This window comes from Emydura macquarii, unplaced genomic scaffold, assembly GCF_026122565.2.
Source record: "Emydura macquarii macquarii isolate MOO-44397 ecotype Brisbane River unplaced genomic scaffold, CSIRO-AGI_Emac_v2 contig_1253, whole genome shotgun sequence".
Lineage (NCBI taxonomy): Eukaryota > Metazoa > Chordata > Testudines > Chelidae > Emydura > Emydura macquarii.
The window spans coordinates 26,603,059-26,627,847 of NW_027131390.1; the positions used below are offsets into that span (position 1 = coordinate 26,603,059).

The 24,789-nt window shown below is 37.8% G+C and overlaps 1 protein-coding gene across 1 annotated transcript in view; it reads left to right on the forward strand.

Moving 5' to 3' along the window:
* Nucleotides 1-24,789, forward strand: part of DACH2 (dachshund family transcription factor 2) — a 479,250-nt gene that overhangs the window by 276,633 nt on the left and 177,828 nt on the right. The window contains exon 3 of the mRNA XM_067548387.1: nucleotides 4,477-4,548. Within this exon, the coding sequence (XP_067404488.1) occupies nucleotides 4,477-4,548 (72 nt within the window). The remainder of the gene's footprint in view (nucleotides 1-4,476; nucleotides 4,549-24,789) is intronic.

Sequence of the window (24,789 nt, forward strand, 5' to 3'; positions counted from 1 at the left end):
GTTCAGTCTTCCGGGTCTGGAGCATTGCTTGTAACTAGGAGCTATCATCTGGAGTTATTAGGTGAATGTTTCTCCACATTAGCTTATTATGTGAGGAGGAAATTGCTAGTTTTAGTTATGTCTTTTGCCTAGCAAGGGTGCTGTTTGACCAAAAGTCCCATCCCTGATAAAAATGTGTGTACCCAGAGAAATATTAGTCAAGCACAGTTTAGTACACAGGAATTCACGCTGAAATCAGCTTCTTTGCTCATCAATATGACCTTTTTTTCTAAATTCTTCCAGCTGGTCCCCTTTCTCTATTGCATCATGTTCAAGATTCTTGTCCTTGCTTTCAAGGCTCAGTATTACTCTGCCTCTCCTAACTTATCCGCCGTCCTTGTCTCTTATTGTCTGATCTCCTGTCTTCTCTACTCAGTCGGTGATGCTAACCTTAATATCCTGTTTGTCAGCTTCTCCTACAACTGTGCTTTTCTTTCCCTATATATCAAATGCTGGACTGGCCCAACCCTTTCTGCATTCAAATCCCCATTGAGATCCATCCTGATGAGTACAAACAAATAGCCAGCTATATGTCGTCGTCATTGTCATCACCGTCAAGACATGATGGAACTATCAAGATGTGCTCTATTATAATCTTGACCACTTTTTCTTATTCTTGTACCTCTTTCTCTACTCTTCATCTGTAACGGCCTGTTTTTCAGATAGTAAGCTCTTTGGGGCAGCATCTTTGCCTTTTTATATGTAGCGCATGTACCATATATTATGCTACTGTAATGCAAATAATTGACAATAATGCAAATAGTCAGTTTACAAGATGGTAAAAGAGCATTCAGCTTTAAGATTTGCTATTTATTTGTTCTTTTTAATGCCAAATTGATTAGTCAGGTAAGTGGATATTGAGCTGCCGAGTGTTTTTACTAAAGCATTCATTCCGGCTACACTTTCCTGTCCAAGAAAATTAGAGGGCATTTACAGAAAGGGGCGAGCTGTGATGTCTGATGTTATCACTCACGTGTCACACATGTACATTCTTGCTAGTTGACAGCTAGCAATGTGACTTCCATGCTTCACATCTTCTGTTTGGCATCTCAAAGGTTTGCTTTCACATGTGTCAAGATGTGCAGGTTTGGTTGTGGAATCCCTGTCATTATAAATGCTCTATCTGGTTCAATCAATATTTGTCTTCTGTGGAATATCAATGCTATTCCTGAAATGCTTTCTCGGGATGCCATGAATTGTAATTACAAACAATGCAATATCGTGGTGGAATTATACATGCTTCCTAGCATAAACCAGTTAAGGAACTACATGCCTCACTTTCAAAGTATACACAAGAAAAAAAGGGTTTTTCTCCTTTGTAGTTGATTTCTTACTACAACTTTACATATGTTGCAATATATATGCAAATTAATCCAACTAAAATTTGTTTTTTGCTCTAAACTTAAAAATTTCTACTGTGTAAATCTTCTTGAGTTCCAAACAAGGTCCAAGATGATATCCTTTTGTGTGTAAAACCAATTACCAAAATCAGTGTAATTTGAATGTGTCAGCATTGTGGCATTTTTCACAATGACTCTACTCTTTCAACAGAGTTCAAGTAAAATACAAATATTTTCCCCTGAGTTTCTGTGCTATATATCAGATTAAAAATTAAGCATTTTCTACATTAAAAGGCATGCACTCTAGGTTAATCTTAATTTAACAGTGACCCAGGTGATTTCTGTATTAGATTCTGAGGATCTAGCAGGTTGATACTGTATATTAACATTGCTGGTCATTGTTGACTTTTTATAGTGCCAGATATTGCCATTGATAAAGAAGCAGGTCTGCATTTGTATAATTGTTTCACTCACTTAGAACCACTGACCCAAGTCTGACTTTTTTATGGGCTATATTTTGAGATAGCTTTGGCTATCCTGCTTTCATCTGTGCAAGTAAAAGACCTGATTTCATTAAACAGATAGGTCACATATCTAAATGAGCATAATTCTTAGGATTAGATTTCCAGTGCATATCTAGTGATAATGAATTCTAAATGTTCTTTCCATTAATATAAGGCAAAACATTAAAAATCTAGAGAATACTTTTACAGTTAAAAAGGGTATTTAGTTATAGTTTTATTACATAAAACTTGTTTTCATTGTTTTAATATCAGAGAATGCATCTGGGGCTCCTGATTCCCTGGCTACTGAGAAGTTTGGCAATTAGAATATTCTGAAAGACAGGATCTACTTATAGTTCTATGGGGTATTATGGTCGCATTTAACAATTTAGTAGGCTTGAATTGAAACCTATTCCTTATTGAGAACAGAGCTGTAATTTTTGTGGCCTGCAAAAAGGTGTAAGAAAGGAATAGGTAGCTGAAAAGGACAGAGGATTTGATCTGCTGGCCCAACATATCATCTCTTCTTTTGTGTAGGACCAAGGGGCGGGAGGGAAGGGGAATGGCTTGGCCAGAGGAGAGTGTGAAGCCTGATTTAGCAGCCTACTGGGGAGTGGTACAAAGCATTAGCTCCACCCCTTCAAACTCTGACTGGATCCACAAAGGTGATGTTTATCCACTCTTCTGTCTGACCCACCAAAACAATGACAGCATTGCCATTCGCTCCTGACCAGTCTTTTGTGACCTCTCTGATGGGGATAGTGCAGAGAGAGGATGTTAATGATGCTTTGAGTATCACTATCTACTTTCCTTTTTTTTTTATGTAGGTTTTAGTCCATACAGATTATTGTTCTCAGCTGCTTCCTGTAATTTATGTGATTTTTCTTGCCAAAAAAATGGAGGCAGCTACATTGGTGTGGAAAGGGGGCATCTGCTATAACTAAATTTCCACTCCATGTGATATTGCCAGCTCCCCATCATACACATGCACTATCTTTTTTTTTTTTTTTTTTTTGGTGGCAGTTTTGCTCCACTACATGCTGAAAGTTTTAATTTATCTGGAAAAAAAAAAGAGTTATATGATGAGGGGAGGATTAACTTCTGATTTTCCTTTTGTCTGTGTGTGAAGGAGAATAGCACCCTCCTGCCTGCAGTTTAGTTTGGATTCCTTTTAGCGGATGTAGCAAGATGAGAGGCAAACTGTTTCCCAGGATTCTTTAACCATACTGCACATAAATAATTTGGGATCTGAGCTTTAGTACAAGTTGTTTTCAGAATTGAGAAATGTTTAAGAACATTTAGCAGGAGGCTGCATGTCCAATGGACTGAGCCTGGGGTTGGGAATCAGGATCTTTTGCGTTCCAGTCTCAGGTCTGCCACTGTCTTAGTTTGATTTGCTTTTCTCAGTTTCTCGGTCTATAGCATAGGGTTAATAATACTGATCTTTAACTAGCTTGCAGAGTTGTTCTGAGATTTAGGTGGTTAATTAGTGTTTGTAAAGTGCTCTGTTAGTGGAAGGGGCTGCATATGTTGTATTACAGTGGGCCTGATCCTGCAGTCATACTTTTGGCAAAAATTCTGCTCACTTTCTTGAGAGTTTTGCCTGAATAAGGATTGCCGGATCAAACGTATTTATTGTGACAAATGTTCTGATACAGTGTAGATGCATTAAAACTATCATTCCACAGCATTTGTGTTATATCCAACAAGCTCTTTAAAGATGGAGATGGAGAAGGGAGGGTTTCAGCAACCCAGAAGTGGAAGACTTTTATTCCTCATTAAACCATTTCTTGATGTTTCCCAATAGGTTTTCAGCTAAACACTTGTTAATCCCAGAGCTCTGACAAGTGAGGCCTGCTGAATTAGGCCAATCACTGCTACAAATAGCTAGTGCACATGAAACAGTAATCATTGCTTTCCAGTCTATTATTAGATTAACTTCATAGGGATTGCTTTTTTCTCCTGTGAGTTGGTGCATAAATGACATGCTTTACCCTCCAATAAATCTAACAGCAGAGTGGCTATGACACGATGTTCATACCCCTCAGTCCCATGACAGATTATTTTGATTGCTGCAGAAGTTTACAGCAGCTTGAAACCATTAGAATTTAAAGGCATCATTGAAATTTTACAGCATACCTGACTCATATACAACGCTGCTGGTACTGAGCTAAGTTTGTAGTATATTGGCTCCATGTTGTGATTGCCAGTCACAGTGAGTCTTGCTTACTTGTACTGATCCCCAGCTGTCATTTTGAAGAGGTAAACAAACCTATGACACTTCTTCTCTGTGATCGCCTCATGGAGAACATGTGCTTTTGTGAGTAATGAAGCTTTCTGAGGTTTTGCCTTGGGAGAGTCATCAGTGTTAAACTCCAATGGGAACCACTTCATATAGACACAGTGCCTCATACACTTATATAGATGAACAAATGAAAACATACCTTTGCCACTCATTAGCTTATCCAGAGATTTTTTAAACTGGTGATATCTGGTCAGTCTGTATATATAGAATAAAAAAAGTTATATTGTTAGCAGATGGAATTCTATTTCAGTAACATATAAGTGCTTTTAACAGTGTTTTTTTTTTCCAGATTTAAGAACTTTGTTTTTTCCTGATGAAACCCAGATAAAGTTTGCAAAGCTCAAGACTCTTCAAATCCAAGGTGTTTACTACTATTTATATCTCATGTCAATGACTGTATTTGGCTCTAGTTATAAGCTCTGTTTAACTATTATTTTATACAGCTGCATAGAATTTTGCTCCTTTAACTTTAAGAGGCTTGCATTTTTCAAATTGCTAGACAGATGACTAGGAAGATGCATGCGTTTTTCCATCTCCATCAGTATAACTATACCTGTGGGCAGTGCTTAAAGTAGCCTGAAAAAAGTGGGGGAGGGGAGGGAGAATGGGTCTGTCATCACCCTCACATCTGAGTGTCCCTCTGCCCAGCAATTAAATCTTACCAAACCTCCAAATCACTTCTGTCCCCCCATTAATTCTGCACCCCCATCTGTTGTACCCTCCAGACACCCCTTCCCACTTTTCTTTCGCAGCTCTCCCCATTCCTCATGCAGCTTCTCACCCACCTCTCAAGTCTGGGGAGAGCTGTTTCAGGATCTCCTCTCCCCCTTGCAAGGACAGGTATTGCAAGGAAGAATGGGGTTGGGTGGGGAGGGAACATTGCAAAACTGCCTTGAGTTGCTTTCTGCTCCTTCCTCCCTCCCTCCCCTCCTGTGAGAATAGTGAAAGGGTTCTATCTGCTTCCTTCAGGAGCCCTGATTGGCTGTTGTTCCTCAGGAGGTGGGCAAACGGAGAAAGCAGACCATAAAAGAGACTCCACCTCACCCTCCCCTCTCTCCCATGGTACTAAAATTCTGTGCCTCAGTGACTCAGCTCACTTTTTAGAAATTTTATTTCCTAGGTGTGGGACCCGTTGTGACCCTATATATATATATATGTAGTGTGTGTTTGTGTGTGTACATCAAGTTAATGTGAAATTGGTACCTAAATGTTTATACGCTTTCTAATGTGTTTTCATTCATTTTGTTCACTCTTACACTCCCAAATTCCTAGCTATGACAATTTGAACAAAATAGCCTATATCTCTAACTTTCTTGGGCCAAAATTATTTGGACAGTAGCACTGTTATTACATTAATGATTAGTACTATAATATGTAGTATGCTTTGTATCAGAGAGAAAGTTAACACAAAGGCAAACCTAATACAGTCCTGTGGTGATTATATTTTTTGATAGGCATACTTTTTAGTATAATATGTATAGTATATACCATTGGAGTGGTATATGTGAAATTCTCCAGAGAAAACCATCATGTGTTTGCTGTAATTATGCTATTTCTTTTTCATATATACACATTAATTTCTAGCTTATACTAGCTATATATGTGTGCAGTTCTCTATTGGAATAATGATGAGTCGGGCAACCTGGTAAGTTTTCAAAACTGTGCCCTTCAGTTTGTGAGAGTATTGTGAACACAATCTAGCCTCTGCTGAATATTTATGCACATTACAAAATATGTATACTTTTCAGAATGATTATTGTTTTCTGTTTAACAGAGAATGAGAAATGGCATAAACAGAAATTGTATAATGAATGCTAAAGTGCCGTCATTCTACTCAACAGCATTGTGTTCACAGTATGGTACTATATGGGGTCATGTGACATAGAATGCTTTCAAATATGTTCCATAATATTTAGGCCACATGATATTAGGATAAATATAAATAAATAGGCTAAATATTAGAGAATATTTTTGAAGGGACATTTGGAATTCCTAAATGCAAATATTCACACCAGAATCCTGATTCTAAGAGTTGAATTCAACCAGTCAGGGAACAGAAAAAATAGCTGTGTAATCAAATCTAGTCAGCAGAATTTGTGAGTTGTGACTATCCAAAGTTCAGGAACACGCTGCAGAAATTATTTGAGGTGAAATTCACCCTTGTGAAGAGGACCAGCAGAAGCATTTATGCTGGATTTAAGTTGTGCAAGCTGCCTGGTGTGTATTTTATCATTAGTGAATAATTTCAAATAAAAAACAAAGTTGAGAAGATTGTCTGCTAGCTGAGGACAATTTCTGAACCAAAAAAGAGGCTAATTTAATTTAATGAATGATGTTCTATGCATTATTAGCTCAGCTCCAGTATGAACAAACCACTTGCAGTATTTTCTATTTTCTTAAACTGAAACTTTTTTGTGATTGTTTTTAAAAAGTGCTTCTATAGACAAAATTTTAAGTTGTCCAACTTTTCAAAAACACAAATACATTCCAAAAGTTTAGGCAGATACAGTATAATCTATATGAAATTTGTATTAGGGCATATTTTTACAATGGATTTGTTAACCCCTGAAAAACAAAAACTGTTTTTTTACCATGGGAATCCTGAGCTAACACATAACCTCCAATATAAATGTAGTATGTTTTCAAACTCTGCTGTAATGTTAGCAGGAGCAACACTTTCCCTCCCCCCGGTTATGGATATTTTCTTTTCTTTTTCATCTGCCCACTTTGAGCTTCTTCATTTTTCTGAAATGAATGTTGAAAACATTGTATCTCAAAATCTGTGGTAGATGATGTAAAAGGTTCTGACAATACACGGAGCCATATTATTTAAGAGTTGAACCATTTTCTTTCTGACCTGTGAGATTCAAACCCCAAAGGAACTAAAGATTAATCCACTGTTTATACACCAGATGTAGCCTCATAACATGTGGGATAAATCTTCTCTGCACCTGTAGTGTAATATTTTCCTTATGCTATAGTATAATACCTTGACTAACATCACAGCAGCTTTCTTATGACTTCAAAGAAACGGAAAACCATATTCAGATGGAAAGCATTTTATTATTTGTAATTCTTAGCATTGTATATATTAAATGTAATAACTAATGAGTTTAGTAGAATAATATATATTACCATATGCGAGAAGCATGTCGCTTAACTCATGTACACTTGTAAGAATTGTTAATGTTTGCAGTATTTGCAAGAACAAATCCACTCTGGAAATTATGTGGAAGTATGCTTTCAATTGGGGTTAAGTCTAGCATTTGGTTGAAGTTTTCTCTGTATTTCTATCGTCTCCTAATTCCTTCCAGAGAAAACAGTAATTTGTATCTTTGAGAGGAAAAAATGCTAATTGAAACCATGCAATAAAAAGGTAATTTAGTAAAACTATTAGTTTTTGGTTTTTTCTCTTTTAAGCCTATTATTTTTAAAATTACTTTTATATTAAAAAGGCTGTAAAACTATGCTTGGTGTCAGCACATTGCATATTCAGGCCCATTTTAATTCTCATTTTCCTTTGCATGAATAGTAAAATCTTTATAAATTGGAAACTAAAATTAATTGACTAACCTCCCATTGAATGTTTTTCTTTTTGTTTGCATTTTAAAAAAGTACAATGCAAACTTTTTTCACAACAAATGATGGCACTTAACATTGACCACACCTCACTGAGATAATGTAGGGCAGGAAAAATAGTGCTGATGTAGGGGAGCAAATATCAACAAATGTTCAATAGTAATTCTCAGAGTTACTATGTTTATCTAAGTAATACAGCTGTAATTGCTGGTATCTATATCTAAATTTTATTTCCCCACACAATACAGAATCCCTAAGGTCAACAGCCATATCAGGTCTTAAAGCTTGGTATTCAGCTGGAGTTGTCACTTTATACGGACTGTAGGCTCTACTCCTCAGGTTGTGTGGCACTTCTGCCTACTCATTAACCAAAATATGAAATTGCTGAAATACAGACTGAAGCCAAAACATTCAAACTTGGGGGCCTGTAGTTAGGCATTAAAATAAGTGATTTAACATTCTGTGATGTTCAATAGAGAACTCCTCCCAGTGAAATCATCTCTCAGTATAACATCTCAGCAAATCAGGCCACTAAATTAAGATAGCTGAATATGGATGGAAGGGTACCTAACTTTAGGCAGCTAAATTTAAAAATGTTGGCTTTCAAACTATTTGTAATCATTGAGTTAACTATATTTTATTACAACAATTACTCAAGGAAATTATCACAGGTGTAATTTTATCAGAAACACCTATGGCCTAATTCATCAAAGCACTTAAGCACATACTTGCCTATAAGCAAATGATTTGTACCATTGAATGTCTGTGAAACCGTTCACTTGCTTAAAGCTAACCACGTGCTTAAGCTGTGTTAAATCGAGACCTTAAATTCTTCATATCTCCTATTTTCTTGATTGTTAGGGCTCTGTTATGGCTTTTATACTTCTGTTGTTGTTACTACTACTGCGTATTTTACAACAAGAGCTGAGGTGGGGTAGGGAGTATAGAGTTATATCTCATCAGTAATTGTGCCTAAGGCATTCTGTCTGTGGAGTGCTGAAGGAGACAGAATGTTGCTGGGGCAGCTTTCTTTGAAGCAGCTTTTATACCTCCTTTTAAAGGTGCAAAGCGTTTCCTGTGGCACCAGCCATCAACCACCAGCTGATGTAAAGGTGTGCTGAGGCCCTGTCCTTCCCTCTGCTCCCCTGAACCAAGATCCCCCGAAATGTGGAGTATATCTAGCCATTCTACCCTATACCTTGTAAATGCAGTGCAAGCTCTGGTGAGAAAGGACTCCCCATGCCTTTCCTCAATTTACGTGCATATATCATAAATGTATGTGCATTTACATAAATCCTAATGTGACCAAAAATATAAACTGGAAAGTACAAATTGCAGTTAAAAGGTAATATTGGAATATACAATAGAAGCTAATTACCACCCCCTGAAAAATAACAGGGATAGTAATGTCTGTAAGCCATTATTTCTAATGGCTGGAAGATGTGAATGGATATTAATTATCTCCTGCTGTCTTTGTGTCTCCAAAGTACATGATTTTCTTGGAACCAATGATCATGTCATATGTTATATTATGATCATGTTATATGTTATATATTATGTTATATATTAAGATCATGTTATATGTTATATTAAATGATGGAAGAAATAAATGAATATAGAAAATGACAAATATTAGACATAGTCCAAAACACTTTATAGCAAAAGGTAATTAATGATACCGTGTTCAAAAGGATTAAAAGTAATTGAAACTGGAATCTAACATTTTGGACCTCAAGACTAGGCCTTAGTAAGCCATAAACCAGACTGGTTTCAGTTCTCAAAATGCCAAAAAAATTTCTAAGTCCACAGGCAGTCCCTATCATCCAATGTTATGTTTAACCCTATTGCAGTCTAAATTAAGATACACATATCTAGCTTGGCTGTACCAAACGTTCTATTTCCTGGAGATTTTAGGGAACATATGGTTTTATAGGGAGACATTTTTAAAATTTACCTAAGGTTAACTAATGTTTATGGAGGCCCTTTGCAGCAATGTGAGGCAATAAACAACTTTTGTGGGTAATTAAATGCTGAAGCGAAGCTGGTTGGTTGTTTGGTTGTTTCGTTTGCCTAAGGAGTTTATTACATATTTACTGCTGTGAACACTGACCCTCCTAGATATCAAGGAAAAAAGATTAAAAAAAACACCCCACAACTTAAAATATATTTTTTGCTTTGTTTGTGAGGGAAGGAAGTTTCTGTGCTGCTGCTTCCTTGGAGTTTCTATTGATGTCTCTTTGAGAATGCTGACTGTGACTAAACAGTTGAGGGCATAACTACAAAGTAAATAGCTGTTTGGTGAAGTGGCTTACATTTAAAGGGAGTGTTGTAATTGAATACATGAAGCCTGATCCTGGGAGGTGCTATGCACTTTCAACTCTCATTGACCTAGTGGGATTTGACCTCACTCAACACCTCACAAGAATCTGTCCTTAGGCAACCAGTTGTAAAATAATCTCACCACAACTGAATGCAGTGACTTTTTTTGTGGGCAGTAGGAAAAAAAGGACAGGGCTCCTTTAAGGGTACCTGCTGAATTTGGTTACGAGAGTGTGGGGGGTGGGAGAGGGGAGGGACTTACATGAAAGGAGCCAAAGGAGGAATAGAAAGTGGCCAGACCAGGTAAAGGTACCAACCCACCATGTGCCTTGGGGGGAATGGAGGGTATATATAACCTGTGCATTCTGGAGGGAATTCTCTTTCCCTCAGTACTAATCTACAGCACCCACCCATGGAATAGGAGTAGAACTGGGTTTAGTGCTCTGATGTAGGCTTGCGCTAGTCGCTTTTTTTTTTCTTTGGGGCTGGGGGAAAAAAGATTTCTGACACCGACAGATTGGTGAAGGCAGGGTGAGTAATTTTTTTCACCTTCCCAACAGAAGGTAGGAGAGGTAGGTAAGGAGGTTAGGTCAAGATTGTCACAATTTAGGAGGTAGCAGATGTGGTAGATGTCCAGTGCAGGTACTTGTTATAGAGGAGTTATTGTTCCCTGATAAATAGGAGTTAAAGTCGATTTAGGGGAAGCATTCTCTAAGAAACTGGAAAATGGGAGGTTGTGACTTCTATAAGATTGTCTGCGACAGCAGGGAGATAACCCCCATTTTTTTTCCCCATCCCCCTTAACCCTCAGTGGGGAGGGTGGGGTCCCAGCAACAGGCTGGCAGGGACCTCTTGGAAAGGGAGAGGGCTGACAGCAGCCCCCTAAATATGTGGAAACAATTAAGGAAAGAATGATCACTTGCACTGTACAATTTATTGCTGGTTATTCCCAGATATATTAAATGAATAAAGTTGTGGTTTAATTAAACTATGACCATTGCATCTTGTCCTCCTTCCTGCATGACCGTTACAATGTTTGGATCTAAATTAAAGAACACCATTCTGCATTTGTGCGCTCAGATCTCTTTGGGGTGCCTAAACTCTGGAGGACAGGAAGGCATTTCTTCCTGTATTTAAATACCTTATTTAATTCTACAGCAATATATGCATGTTGTGTAATAATAGTTTTAAAAACAGAATATTTGATCACCTTGATCAGCCCTTTCAAATGGATGCCTATAGTTAGGTTTCACCAGCGATACTTAAATAGGCATGCCGATATTTAAAAAAGTATCAAGCATTGTTGACTGGATGCTCAGCACTTCTGAAAATTGGGTCAATTATTTAGGTGCTTGAATATGGGCTCAGGAGCCAACCTTTTGAAATTCTGGGCCCTAAATTCCAATATGGAGTCCAAATGTAGAATTGGTTGCCATGGATGCCAGCTTTGATAACGAGGCATACAATGTCAGTAAATGTTTTAATTGCATTTGTAAGGCGGGATAATGCTGAATTTTTCTTGGCTATAACTATCTGAAATTTCTCATTCACATAATATATTATAGACAGAAAATAATCTGTGTATATTACTGTCCAAAAGCATATTATGAAACACATATAGGATTTGCAAACATCTGAAAACAGCAAGCAACTAAAAACGAATAGCCATAAATACAGCAAATAAGTAACAAAGTAAATGGTCTATGCAATTTGTTATGGTAGATGAATTGTTTTTTCCCTAATTTTTCTTTTATGACCTAAAGGAATCCCTCAGGCTCAGCATTACACCCAACTGCTTGCTTTTGGACTGGAAAATGCAATACATTTAAAGCAAGTAGGTTGGACTATTGCCATGTTGAAAGATCCCAATCTTTTAAATTTTAAATGTGAAAAGTGAGAGCTTTGCTTCACACACATTACAGTAGACAAAAGTTTCCTGCTTTGTTTAAATCCGCTCAATTTTCTTGTATTAAATGCAAACCATAAGCTTTCAGATAATAGCACAAAGGGTAGTTTGACTTACGTATTCGTTTTTCTTTCCAAAACATAGCACATGCGCGCACACACACAAGAACAAGTCAATGCAGTATTGACATAGGTTTTTTATTTGCTATCAGTTATAAATGCTGGGATTACCTGCACAATTGTTTTCTCAGAAACCCATAATGTAATCTCAAACCTAATACTCTGACAACCATGCACTAATTAAAACTGCAATTATATTTTTGCTCAAACAAAACGACTTAATAAACATTATCACAAACTGTTTACCCTTCCCCAAAACAATTTATGCTCACTAATACAATTTCCTATTAAAACTGCTGCCAGGTAAATTAAAAACTCTTGAAATAGTAAGTAAGTGGGAAATTAATTCAACAGTTTAATCTAGAGCTAATAACAGTTGCAAGCTCAGAAAAAGATTGCTACAGCGGGGAGTTAATTAACAGCTTATTCCCCATTTGATAAAAGTAATCCACTCTAATTCCAGTGTAATTTACCTCAATGTAATATAAAACCGCAAGCTGCTTCTGGTGCTGGTAATTATTAGCCTTGTCCTGTGGCCACATTGTCAATGAAAGTCAGCAGTATCTTAATAATAAGAGGCTGTCTGCTAAATGCCCACAATTAAAGATGTAATATGAAATCTTCAAACTGGTACAACCCTGTATATTTCTGTACAGGCAGGGGTTACAATTTAGATGGAAAGAAGCACCTTTAATTGCTGCATCTAGTTCTATTTACCAGGTGTGCATTTTGTAAAGCGAGGTTGTTCTATTACTATAACTTGCTTTAGTAAAAGAGCAGAGGAGATGGGACAGTGGTTACAAAGAGAAGGTTTATATGTTGTGATGGCAACCTCTGAAGCTACTAAGCTAGTGTAGCGTGGAAGTAACTATATTTTCTCCATCATGCAAATAAAGCACAAAGCTTAGGTCTCTTGGTCTGAAACATCATATATGTGATTTAAACAACAATACAGTGAATGTTCGGCTGATACAATTATCAGTAGGATGGGGCCTCATCGGTGTAAGGAGCATATAGAAATATCTTCTCTTACGTTTTTGCTTTGTTGGGGTTAAAACAAAGAAATAAAAATATTTGTTTTTATTCCCTTTAACACTGGGCCTTTTGGGGTCCCAGAACTGTTTTTTAAATGTTTTGGATTTTGCTTTTGGGCAATCACATCAGTCTCAAAGTAGATAACTCTCTTTTATTTATTCTAAGTACTTTCACCTTTTCTTTTTGTTGTCTGAATATCTGTCAGTTAGACTTCTCAGCCTTCTTGAATTATGTGTTCTGAGCACTTTTTCCACAGGGAATTGTCATATTAAAGATAATTGGGTCCATTATGATAGGTTTCATCAAAGTACATAAAAGTAATTTAAAAGGGCATCATATCTATAGTATCACATAAATACCGATTGTCGAAGTAAGTAATGTATGGTATTATCCTACCCCATTAGATGTTAACAAGGGTTAAGTGTTTATTTCCCACTATTATTATAACATTTGTTTATACCATGAATCTACTTGAGTAGGCTCCTTCTTGGCCTTTAATGCATTTCTTAGAAATAAAATGTCTATTGGGATATGTTCTACCAGACAGCAAAGCCGAACAAGCTCAAGTGAGGTCATAATTATACCTTTTTTTTATTTTGCTAGCTAGAGAATGGATATGCTTTACAGGACAAAATAGGAGAATATAAAAGTAAAAATAAAGCAAATGCCTAATGCAGTCTTTATGTCCCATTGTAAGGATATTAGGGCTGGTGACACAGGTGATGATTCAGTCAGAGATATTTGATTGTTATTAAAATAATTTCTTCTTTCTCAGTTCTTTTCCATACATTTGTAGTTATTTTTGGGAACAGGTGGTTCAGCGTAGAGGCAGCTGAGCATTTAGGCCTAAATTATGTTGCTACAAGTTAGTTATACTAGGGTGATTGGGCCCCTGATCTCAGACATGTCCCCTCTATATTGGAAGCGTTTTTTCAGTGTTGCAGCTGAAAGGTTTGCACAACTTATTTCAATACTTATTTCTGCGGTGGTCCAGTAATAAAGTGGAAATGACACATGTTGACATGTAGAGGATATGCATTTGGGTTTTTTGTTCTTGGAGTGGCAAGTTCCTTGATTCAGTCTCTACTGATCCCTTAAGGTGATACTAAGAATGTGGCTGATAAACACCAGCAGCATCCATGCCAAACCCACCGTAGATGAGGAAAGGCTGCACTAGGTATAGGAGTAATAATTATATGTAGGGCTTCCACAAGGCTCAAAGGATTTATAAAGCTCCGTCTCCCTGGCACCCCAAACCACCACAGGCATGATACACATATTTCAGTGTTTATGTGCTGCTTCCGTTGTCATAAACCCACTTTAAAAGTTATATTTAATTTCATGTTTCCCAGATCCAGACAGAATGTCAAAGATCATTCTTTGAAAATCTAATTTAGTGCAGTTGGTAGGAATGATAATGAATTGCCATACTTAGATGTTTTCTTTACTCCAGAAGAAGAAAGGACAGACTTTAAAACTTCTCACTAACCTAATGAATACTTGGTGTTCAAGTTGTCTATTCCAGTCTTTTTCAGCCAAATGAGGTGGCCTAAAGGTAATTAACCAACACAAAATTGGGGAGAGGGAATATATTTGAGTTTAAGATATGCATCAAATTATCATGTTACTTGTATTTTTTCTAATAGTCTCTCACCATCACTTTTAATAATGCATTTTTGTATCTCCATTGCAAACCACTCCAACCTCTTTCCTATTTTCAGAGCTGTGAAAATCTGCTCTCAAGTAATGGTAGGTTTAAACTTAACTAATGAGAACTGAGCCTGGGAGTGATTTTTTCTTCTACAAATTTTCAGTTAAACAAATAATTTGACTGCTTTTAAGGGCTTTGTCTTCACTGTAGTGTTAGCTCAAGGTATAACTTGAGAGTTGTCTTTAACACCCACACATAAATCTCTACTGTGTTTAAACACGAGCTAAATGGCCTGCAAAGGGCTATGGGTTGAAGCTTAAGTGCTGCAATGCTCAAGTGTAGTGGGATGCAGCTGCAGTCTACGCATTTGAGCTAGCGTCAGGCACTGCCTTCTAGTGGTCAGGCGTAGTGGTTGGAGCAGAAGTCAAAGCCAGGTGTAGGGTCGGGACTGGGCCAAGAATGGTGCTGGAATTGAGAGCTGGGGACAGGCGAGTGTCAGAACTGAGATCAGAGTGTGTAAACAAGCCAGAATCAGCAGCATAGCTAGAGTCCAGGTGCAAGCCAGAGGTCAAATTCAGGTGGTCAGAGTCCAGGGATAAGCCTGTAGCCGGGTCCAGAAACAGGCCAAAGGCTGAAGCCAGGTAGTCACAGTTCAGAAATCCCAGGAAGGTCAGGAAGCAGAAGTAAGGCTGAAGCTGCTCAGTATCAGGGCTGAAGCAAGGTCAGAGTAGGGCAAGGACAAGGCTGGAACAGGGCTTAGAGTCTCAAGAGTCTGAAATACTGTGAGGTAGCAGGAGGGTTTCTGGTCCTGTAGTGATCTGACTGATCTGCAGCTCTGTCTGCTGAGGTTGGGGAAATACCTGAAATTTGGGGTCATTTGACCCAGGCTTGACTCAGGGATAGGTTGCTGCCACATGCCTGAGGTCTGGGTCACTGCAGGCTCTGTTGGAAGGGTAAGTCAGTACAGCTATGTTGTTGTTCCATGTGTCTGAGTGGTGACTCACCTGCATTCATTTGCAGGGCCAGCTGAGTGAGCAGCCCTGGTTTGGCTTTGGGTTTGCCTCATACTTAGCACAATCATGTGCTAATCGAATCACTCTCCATAGCTTCAGTGCTGTTTCACAATGTGGTTGCTCTCAGGTGAGCTAGGCAGGCTCCAATGGAATAACTCAAGTGTAGTAAATTGAGCTAACTGTTGCAGTGAAGAGAAATCCTAAATTACAGATTAAAACAAACTGCTAGTCGTTTTCAAATGCAGTTGTGGGGGGTTTATAATAGTCCAAACAATTACTTTGATTTAGATATGATTTGGCAAGTCTATAGTCTAGATTTGCTGTTTAATCGCTTTTGACATTTGGGGAATAAAATGTTTAAGTAATACTTGAAAAGTGACATCTTGGCATGTGCAGTGTCTACAAGGTTTTATTACTACAAGGTTTTATTACTTATGCAATGTATTTGTAATTAATATATACATAAGAATGTAGGTACATAGATACAAATTCAAATACATTTATATTTATTTACATATTGTATATATCATAATATAAACCCATAGGATACAATCCTAATGTAGAAACTAACCCCTCCAGGCTCTTTTCTGTGCATTAATGTGAAAGGGAGACACTTGATGTGGATCTGTGCTTGTGTGGTAGGGTGGGACATTAGAGGACTGCCGGTTCCATGGAATGCTTCACTTTTCCCCTCAGCACTGCAGAAGACCCTGTGAGGGTTTGGGATCTGTGGGTTGAGGGGGGCTAGCCAGCTACTGACTGATTCTCTTCTCTCCATCAAAAGCATGGCAGATACTCACAAATTAACTACAGGTTGTGTCCCATGAAGAGGATTCCAGGACAGCAATGGTTTGGGGAGCCTATTGCAGGATGGTTCCTATAGGAACTTTGTTTTTCATAGCCTGGTGGAAGACAAATGGCAATATAAAGGCAAATAGTCTTGGCACAAGTGAGACTTTCTCCCTTGGAGGAATCTATGTGTTGATCATAGAACACCTGGCCTGTTCCGTGGATCCCATGCGCTCAGTAGTGGAGTATAAATGAACTCTATGATTTTTATACAGTGGTTGCCCTTACATAAGAATGGCCATACTGGGTCAGACTGATGGTCCATCTAGCCCGGTATCCTGTCTTCTGACAGTGGTCAATGTCAGGTGCTTCAAAGGGAATGAACAGAACAGGTTATCATCAAGTGATCCATCCCATTGCCCTATTCCAGCTACTGGCAAACAGCAATCCCTGCCTATCCTGGTTAACAGCCCTTGATGGACCTATCCTCCATGCCCTTAAACTCTTTCCCATTTTGTCTTCTATTTTTCTTCATCGGGCCCTCAATTTTCATTGTCTTTACTCATGTTAACTTCCTGTTGACTTCAATGGGAATTCTGCTTCATTAAGGCCTCAGTAAAAAGTGAGTAAAGACCTGAGGACATGGCCTATCAGATATATACAACACGACAATCTTATTTGTAATTGTATTATGTCTATTGAGACATACATACACAAATATTCGCGGGCTAAATTCTCCTTAGTCTTTCCATGGTTGTATAGTGTTCACAGGGATTGGGCAGCTTCCTTTTGCCACCGGAGCAGCTCCCATAGGAGTCAGGGAAAACTGCAGTCCTTGTGCTCAAGACACTACAGGGACTGCTCCCTCGCTGCTTTCCTGAGAATACATGGCATCTTGGGTGCTGGAGGTGGAAAGTAGGCACCATCCTGTTAGGTGTCAGACAGTTGAGGGGCGTAATCTGCACCCCCGCAAAGGGCTGTAGCAGTGCACGCACTCCCTGCTGTGCATCTACATTGTCTCTATATTCCCCTTTCACTGTCTCCCAGTGTGTTCTCTATGGTTGGGTGGCTCTGCTGTGCCTAAGTGGCACAATCTAGCCATAGCATATGGCTAGTAATAAATACCACAAATTAACATAGACATACATTGTAATTTCATTTTATGTTCATAGATAGGACCAAATGCAAAAAAAAAAAAATGAGACACAACAAGTTTATATATATGAAATATAAATATGAAAATATCCATAAAAGCAATCGATTGTCAACATTTTCGTTTCAGTCAGTCTCAAGGTGATTTTAAATAAACAGAAGGACACAACTCAATTTCCATATGATGCATGGTTAAATCTGTTAATCAACACTTATAAACGTGAAAAACTGCAGCCACTAGGGATTCCACAGTGATTATAACCAAATATTCCTGGTGCACATAATTGATAGAGGGCCATACACATTTCCATAGAATATAGACACATTACCAAAGGACATATACAACTAAAAACTTATAGCTAGCTCATAAGAGTAATTAAAAATATTCCATCAAACACATGTATACAATCATGAAATGCCTGTTTTCAGATCCCCCACTCTGCTTGATTTGGAGCAATAGTGGTCTCCCACATGCCAGGTGATCACCCTAAACAGCCGGGTATTGGGTATTCTGAAGTGAGTTGTTCTCAATCTCTTGTGTTAGAGCAGTTCCACTTTGTATGAATAATTAAATTGAGAGATTGACTCTGTAGCCCAGTGTTTTAAGTATACTTTGGGATGTAGGTGAACCAAGTTCAAGTACATGTTCTAGTGAATATTTAATTATTCATACAAAGTGGAAGAGTTTCAACAGGAGAGATTGAGAGATGCACCTGAGATTACCCCATAGCCCTGGAAATCAGGCCACTCACTTGGGAAATGGAGGACCTAAATTCAAGTTCCTGTTCCAAATCAGGGATTTGAAAACAGGTCTCCTACCTCCCAGGTGTGTGCCCTAGCTCCCGGGCTATTGCTTACAATGGAAAGGAGTCTGTCTATTTTTTTTCACGAGAAAAGGCTGTTTTGGCTTAGTCACCTAACTCCAGGAGAGAGAATTTGTGACTGTGAATTCCTAGCAGAGATAAGCACCTACCTCTGGGTTGAATGGAGGTATTTAACTTCTCTTTGGGAGCCATGGTTTAGGATACACCCCTCTCCTCAGTATTTCCTACTGGCTAGTTTAGGTGGTTCCCAACTCAGCCTGCTTCTAAGATTCCCTGACTGTCCGCATGGATTGTATAGGGACCCTGGGCACCAAACTCAGGGCCAAGGATTCCACTGTCAGCTGGGTGCCTAAAAGTTAGGCAAAGGCTCACCACACCTAACTCCTTTGATGCCTCCTGCTTCCTTGCTCTCTCAGCTGGAACCTCAACTGTCCCCTGCCAGCCCTCAGCTGGTAGCAAATCGCTACAGGTGTGTGTAGGAAGAAGGAAAGCCATAATCAGTAATGTAGAGAGAGAACTTAGGAAGTGTTGTGAAGGCAAGATGAGGTAGTGTGGTGGAAACAAGGAGTAGGGAAAAGGAGTGGGACTTACTATGGGAAGGGAAGTGTACTCAAAGGAACTCCAGATGCCTTCTTATATGATTATGCTGATTTTAACTCATCCATTTACAGTTGTTACAAAACTTGTTTTCAATTTGACACAATGTTCACGTTCACTTAGTCTATTCTGACTCCATCATACTCTTGTCTGGCCTTCCATGCAGATTGGGTTACCAGGAAGTTATTAATAGATACTCTCTAAAAATGAGGGTTGCTTCACCTTCCTCAAGACTTACCTTGTCTACTCTGCTTCTCTAGTACTGACTCTCTCTAAACATAAAATAGTTGCTACAAGAGCATTTTCTTCTGTAATTACTTTACAGTCTGGAAGGGCCTTCCTGTATCTCTCTGTCTCATTGACTCTCCATTTCATTTACTATCTTTGCAGTAAATTCATCTTTTTCTCCTTACCTGAACGTCTTAATTTTTATCTCCCTCTGCTATTATTTTACTTTTGTAATTTTACTTTCCAACTAGCTCTTCATTTGAAGGGGAGCAATCAATAAATCATGTGCTAATTGTAGTTATTCTAAGTAGTATTTTCGCAATTCAGTGTTCATATTGTTACAGTTTTTGTGCTTTTCCACATTAGTGTGTCTTTAGGAGTAATTATTCCTGGCTCTTAATAATTATGAGTAAATTAAATTCCTTCTTTTTCTATCAAAAAAGGAAAGGGAATGAGGGAATCAACACAAATATACAAATGCAAATTGTAGCCATAGAATCATGGAAATATAGGCCTGGAAGGGACCTTGAGAAATCATCCAATCCAACCACGTGTGCTAGACAGGACATATAGATAGACTCATCTCTGTGTGATACATTTCCAAGTAGTTAACGAATTAAGTTGGAAATTACCATTAGCAGCAATTAGCATTGTATATTCTTTGTATTTTTCTTTTACCTATAAGGTGTGTCAGTATAATAAATCAAGGATATAATTAAGCTATAATTATGCCATGTTGGACAGATGACTTGGTAACGTATTCTCTGGCTTGCTGTCTTAACCAGACATCTCCTGTACAAGAGGCCATTATCTCAGAGATTTCCTTTCCTGGTTAAACAAAGATAATGTTCAAAATGTACTATTTCACTTGCAGCATGACAAATCTTATCTGTTAGAGTTGTTCTTCACTGTAGAACATCTATTGAAGTTGGTGAGGAATTGCTATAGATTTAGTAAGATATTGACTGCTGTGGTTATGGACTTTGAGTCTGCAGAATTCCAGGGGTTACATTTAGTCCCAGAGTTTGCACGCTATTTTGTTAAAAGACTACCGACATAAGATACATTTGTAAAAACTTTTATTCCTATGTACTGGAAAAGTGATGGGAAGGGGAGGAGGAAGGAAATATGTTGTTATAAGAACAATTAAAACATCCAGCACTGCTCTGTTACAATTTAGTTTCAACTCTCTTGAAGTCTCTTTAACTTACTACTAATATTGTTTGCAAACTCCTAAGAGTGGATAGCCAAAATATTTATTTTAATGCATATTTTTATTAAACTAGACAGAGTTATTACTGCCACACATTAAAGACCTGTAATGTGACTTTAATATTGTTATTAGATGTTAATGTCTTAGGATAGTGCTCTGAAGATGAAATAGTTCTCATTTACTTTTCACTTTAATGAATACTAATGTGTCAAGGGACAGCAGACATCTTTGCCTTCTGTTCAGTTTGGCCAAATAGGAAAGACAAGAACGGAAGACAACAATTAGTCATATCTGAGCGAATGCAATTGGAAGTTATGAGTAAAGCCAATTGAAATGCAGGCATATAGAACTCCCTCTCATTTTTCTGCTTTGACTAAATAAAATAAGAACAGACAGTGAGTTGTCCAGTTTCCAAGATTTCTGGTGGGAGTTCTTCATAATAGATTTGTTATTTCTACTGTGGTTTACAATGCCATTTCATCTCATTATTGGTGATGTTATGCTTTTCATATTATGAGTTTTTTCAGGAAGGGAAAACTAGCTCATTTCCTTGAGACAGGGTTTTGTTTTGTTTTGTTTTTGGTAGCTGCAAGTAGAGACTAGATATTTTTGCCCACAGAAGGAGCACTTAATGTTCTGGATAAAATTAAAACAATGCTACCTTCAGTGAGATTGAGTGCCCATATCACTCAGATAGATACAACAAAATTTCCTTTTTTCATTTGTGTTTTATAAAAATACAAACCTTTTTACCTGCAGTTGTTAAAAATTGCTCAGTCATTTTTTCCTGGTTTACAAGTCTTCCTTCATTGGCCTTCAGCTAATCAGATCTAATTTTTGTTTCTTTTAAATCAATAACAGAATGCTTTACATAAAAAAAACAGTGGTTTAAGTAGATAAATGTAGACTTCATTTTTAGTGGCACTTCATGGTTTGTTTTTCAGTGAAAATTGTATTATTTAGAAATGGGACACAACACATCTCCCAATCTGAACACTGCTAATGTTTGATGAAATTTTGATCTGAACTTGACAGCCTGGCTTCTACCTCAAATCTCATTTATACTTCTATTGTAACCATCCTTAACATCTTTTTAAAATAAATATTCTGTTGTTATTGGCAGTCTCTTGCATTCACACAGCACCTTTCATACTGAACGATCCCAAGATGCTATTCAAAGTATATACAGAATATATACAGAAAATGCTTCTCCCATCACTACCCCTAGCTATCCCTCTCTTCCTACTTGCCTTTAGCTGTAGTGTTGGTGCTGTGTTATTTAGGCTGTTGGGAGTCTAATTGATCACCCATTTTGGTATCGGGAAGGTATTTTTCCTGTTGGTCAGAAGTGGCAAGAAGTTTGGGTTTTTTTGCCTTTCTTACAGCATAGTGGAGGCACAGATAGCAGTGAAACTTAAAAAGTTTAATATTAGGAGAAGTAAAACTATTTAGCTTGTTGTGGTTTCTGGTCGGTGTCTAGTGTGGATAAGCCTAAAAGGGATCGGAGGTAAATGAGACCAAGGGTTTTGATGGTTGTTCTTTTGTCTATGGGAAGAAGAGGAGACCTCAAGTCTTTACACTGAAGTCTTCCCTGGGTAATCTTTACCCTCCCCCAGCATTGGTACAGGTAGAGAGGATTCAAAAGCAAGCTCAGTCCTAGGAAGAGGAGTATGCCGGTTTACCCCAAGCTATTGGTTGTATAGTGGGAGTCCTGAACACCACACAGGACCCTGTTTAAATGCTTTGCATGTGAGAGCGGGAGGTGGGAGTATGTAACACCCCTCTCTAGTGTTAAATAAAATTGTGGCCTGCCACTTAAATCCATCCATGTGTCCATCATTCATTTGCCGGTGTGTTCTGATCAATATTATATTAATTTAAAGTTACAGAGAAAATTTCAGGTAGATATTTTGTAATTACCCAAATTGGAATTTAGACATGATGCTAGAGGGCTTATACCATACAACCAGCCCATGTTATCAGAACTTCAATTTCACGTCTTGTATCTTTTTGTTCTGAGTTGCAATATCACTGATGAAATTGTACGTTTTGTCCAACAAAATGTCTAAGACTCATTTCTTCACCAAAGCAAAGCTATGCCACAATAATAAATATTGAATTCCTGTCTGTGAAAGAGAGAACTAAATATCAATATTTATAAGAAGATGTGGTATATCCATGTAATTTTAGAAGGTGCTCAGGTATAATGCTTAAAACAATGGTTTACATTTGAGAAAAGATTTAAGTGATTATTCAGTTCTCCTACCTTAAAGATGGCAGCATCTACTTAAATCCTTCAAAGAGACTGTGAAGGCAGTGACAACCACAGCTAGATTCCATTCTTTGATGTTTATTTCCAAGACAGCAATGAATGTTCATTTAAGAAATAGCTTGGTAATGGTAGCATGTCTCATACCAACTTCATTTACTAATCTTCTTCATCTGAGTTCAAGGGATGCTAGATTTAATTGATTAAATATTTAAGTATAAAATTATTTCTGTTCTGTTAGACACCATGGTGCTGAGAAAATCATGAGAATAAAGTGTAAATTCTTATCTTTTTAAAACAGTTTATGGTAGACCCTTCAAAACCATTCATATTTTGTTTTGACTTTGGAGGCCAATCATCTCATAAATATCTGCTGTTTGTTAATTTCCCACCCTTCTTGTCCAAAAAAAGTATGGAAGTCCTGGACCTTATAGGTCTTGGCTAGGAAACCAGTTCTTCCTCAATGAAGCTTGATTAGCTCTTCTCCACAAGTCCTGGCATCTGGAAGCTCTATACCCAGCATCCATAAAATCTGTTAGATTGAAGTTCAATGAAGACAGATAATCTGTGCAAGATCCATTTAAGCCCTTAAAATAGCAGTATAAGCAATACACTACTAATAACAGCAGTGAGATACTTCATCAAATAAATCTGGGTGGTAGTAAGCTAATTCTTGCGGTCTTAAGGCTTGTTCACCAGAATTTGAAATGTGAGTGGGGAAAAGGATTCTTGGAGTCATATGCAATGTCTATATGTAAATAAAGAACTTTGGAAACTGTTTTCTGTTCTGTACAACTTCACGTTGTGTGGAGCTCTTCAACCAATAAATAAGCAAAATACAGCAGCATACTCTTTACTAGAATGTAAGAATGGCCATACTGAGTCAGACCAATGGTCCATTTAGTCCAGTATCCTTTCTGTGAACCTCAGGTGCAGTATACAGAACAGGGCAGTTGGACTGATCCACTATGTCTTCCCCTCAGAGTTGCTATCAGTTGGAAGTTTAGGGTTGCTCCGAGCATGGTGGGGCATTCCTGACCATGTTGGCTAATAGCCATTGATGGACCTGTCCTGTATGAGCTTATCTAGTTCTTTTTTTAACCAGTTATACTTTTGGCCATCACAACATCGTGGCAATAAGTTACACTGGTTAGTTGTGTGAAAAAGTACTACTTCTTGTTTGTATTAAACCTGTTGCCTGTTAATTTCATCAAGTGACCCCTGGTTTTTGTTTTGTGTGAAAGGGTAAATAACATTTCTCTATTCACTTTCTCCACACCATTCATGACCTCTATCATAACACCCCCCCCCCCCCCAGTCATCTCTTTTCTAAGATGAACAACCCTAATCCATTTAATCTCTCCTTGAATGGAAGCTGCTACATATGTTTAATCATCTTTGTTGCCCTTCCCTGAACATTTTCCAGTTTTGCTATAACCTTTTTGAGATAGGTTGAACAAAACTGGACACAGTAGTCAAGATATGAGTACACTATGGATTTACATAGTGGCATTATGGTATTTTTGTTGTATTTTCTATCCCTTTTCTAATAGTTCCTAATATTCAGTTAGCCTTTTTGACCACTGTTGTGCACCGAGCTGTTTTCAGAGAATTATCCATGATGACGCCAAGATCTTGAGTGATATTATATATGTGTAATTGAAATTTTTTTTCCAAAGTTTTGTTACTAATCTCCATGTTGTTTGGAAAAGAATGATTTAAAATGATATTTTGCTCATGGAGCTAGTGAATTATCATATTTAATTTTAATTGTTTATATGTGCATGTTTGTTGTTCTACCTAACACAAATTACTCTTTTAGGAAGAATAATGTGTTTATCTTCAGTTTAAATACAGCAGCAGTACAGTACATTTCCATGTCTAGAATTTTCTATTACTATTGAGCAA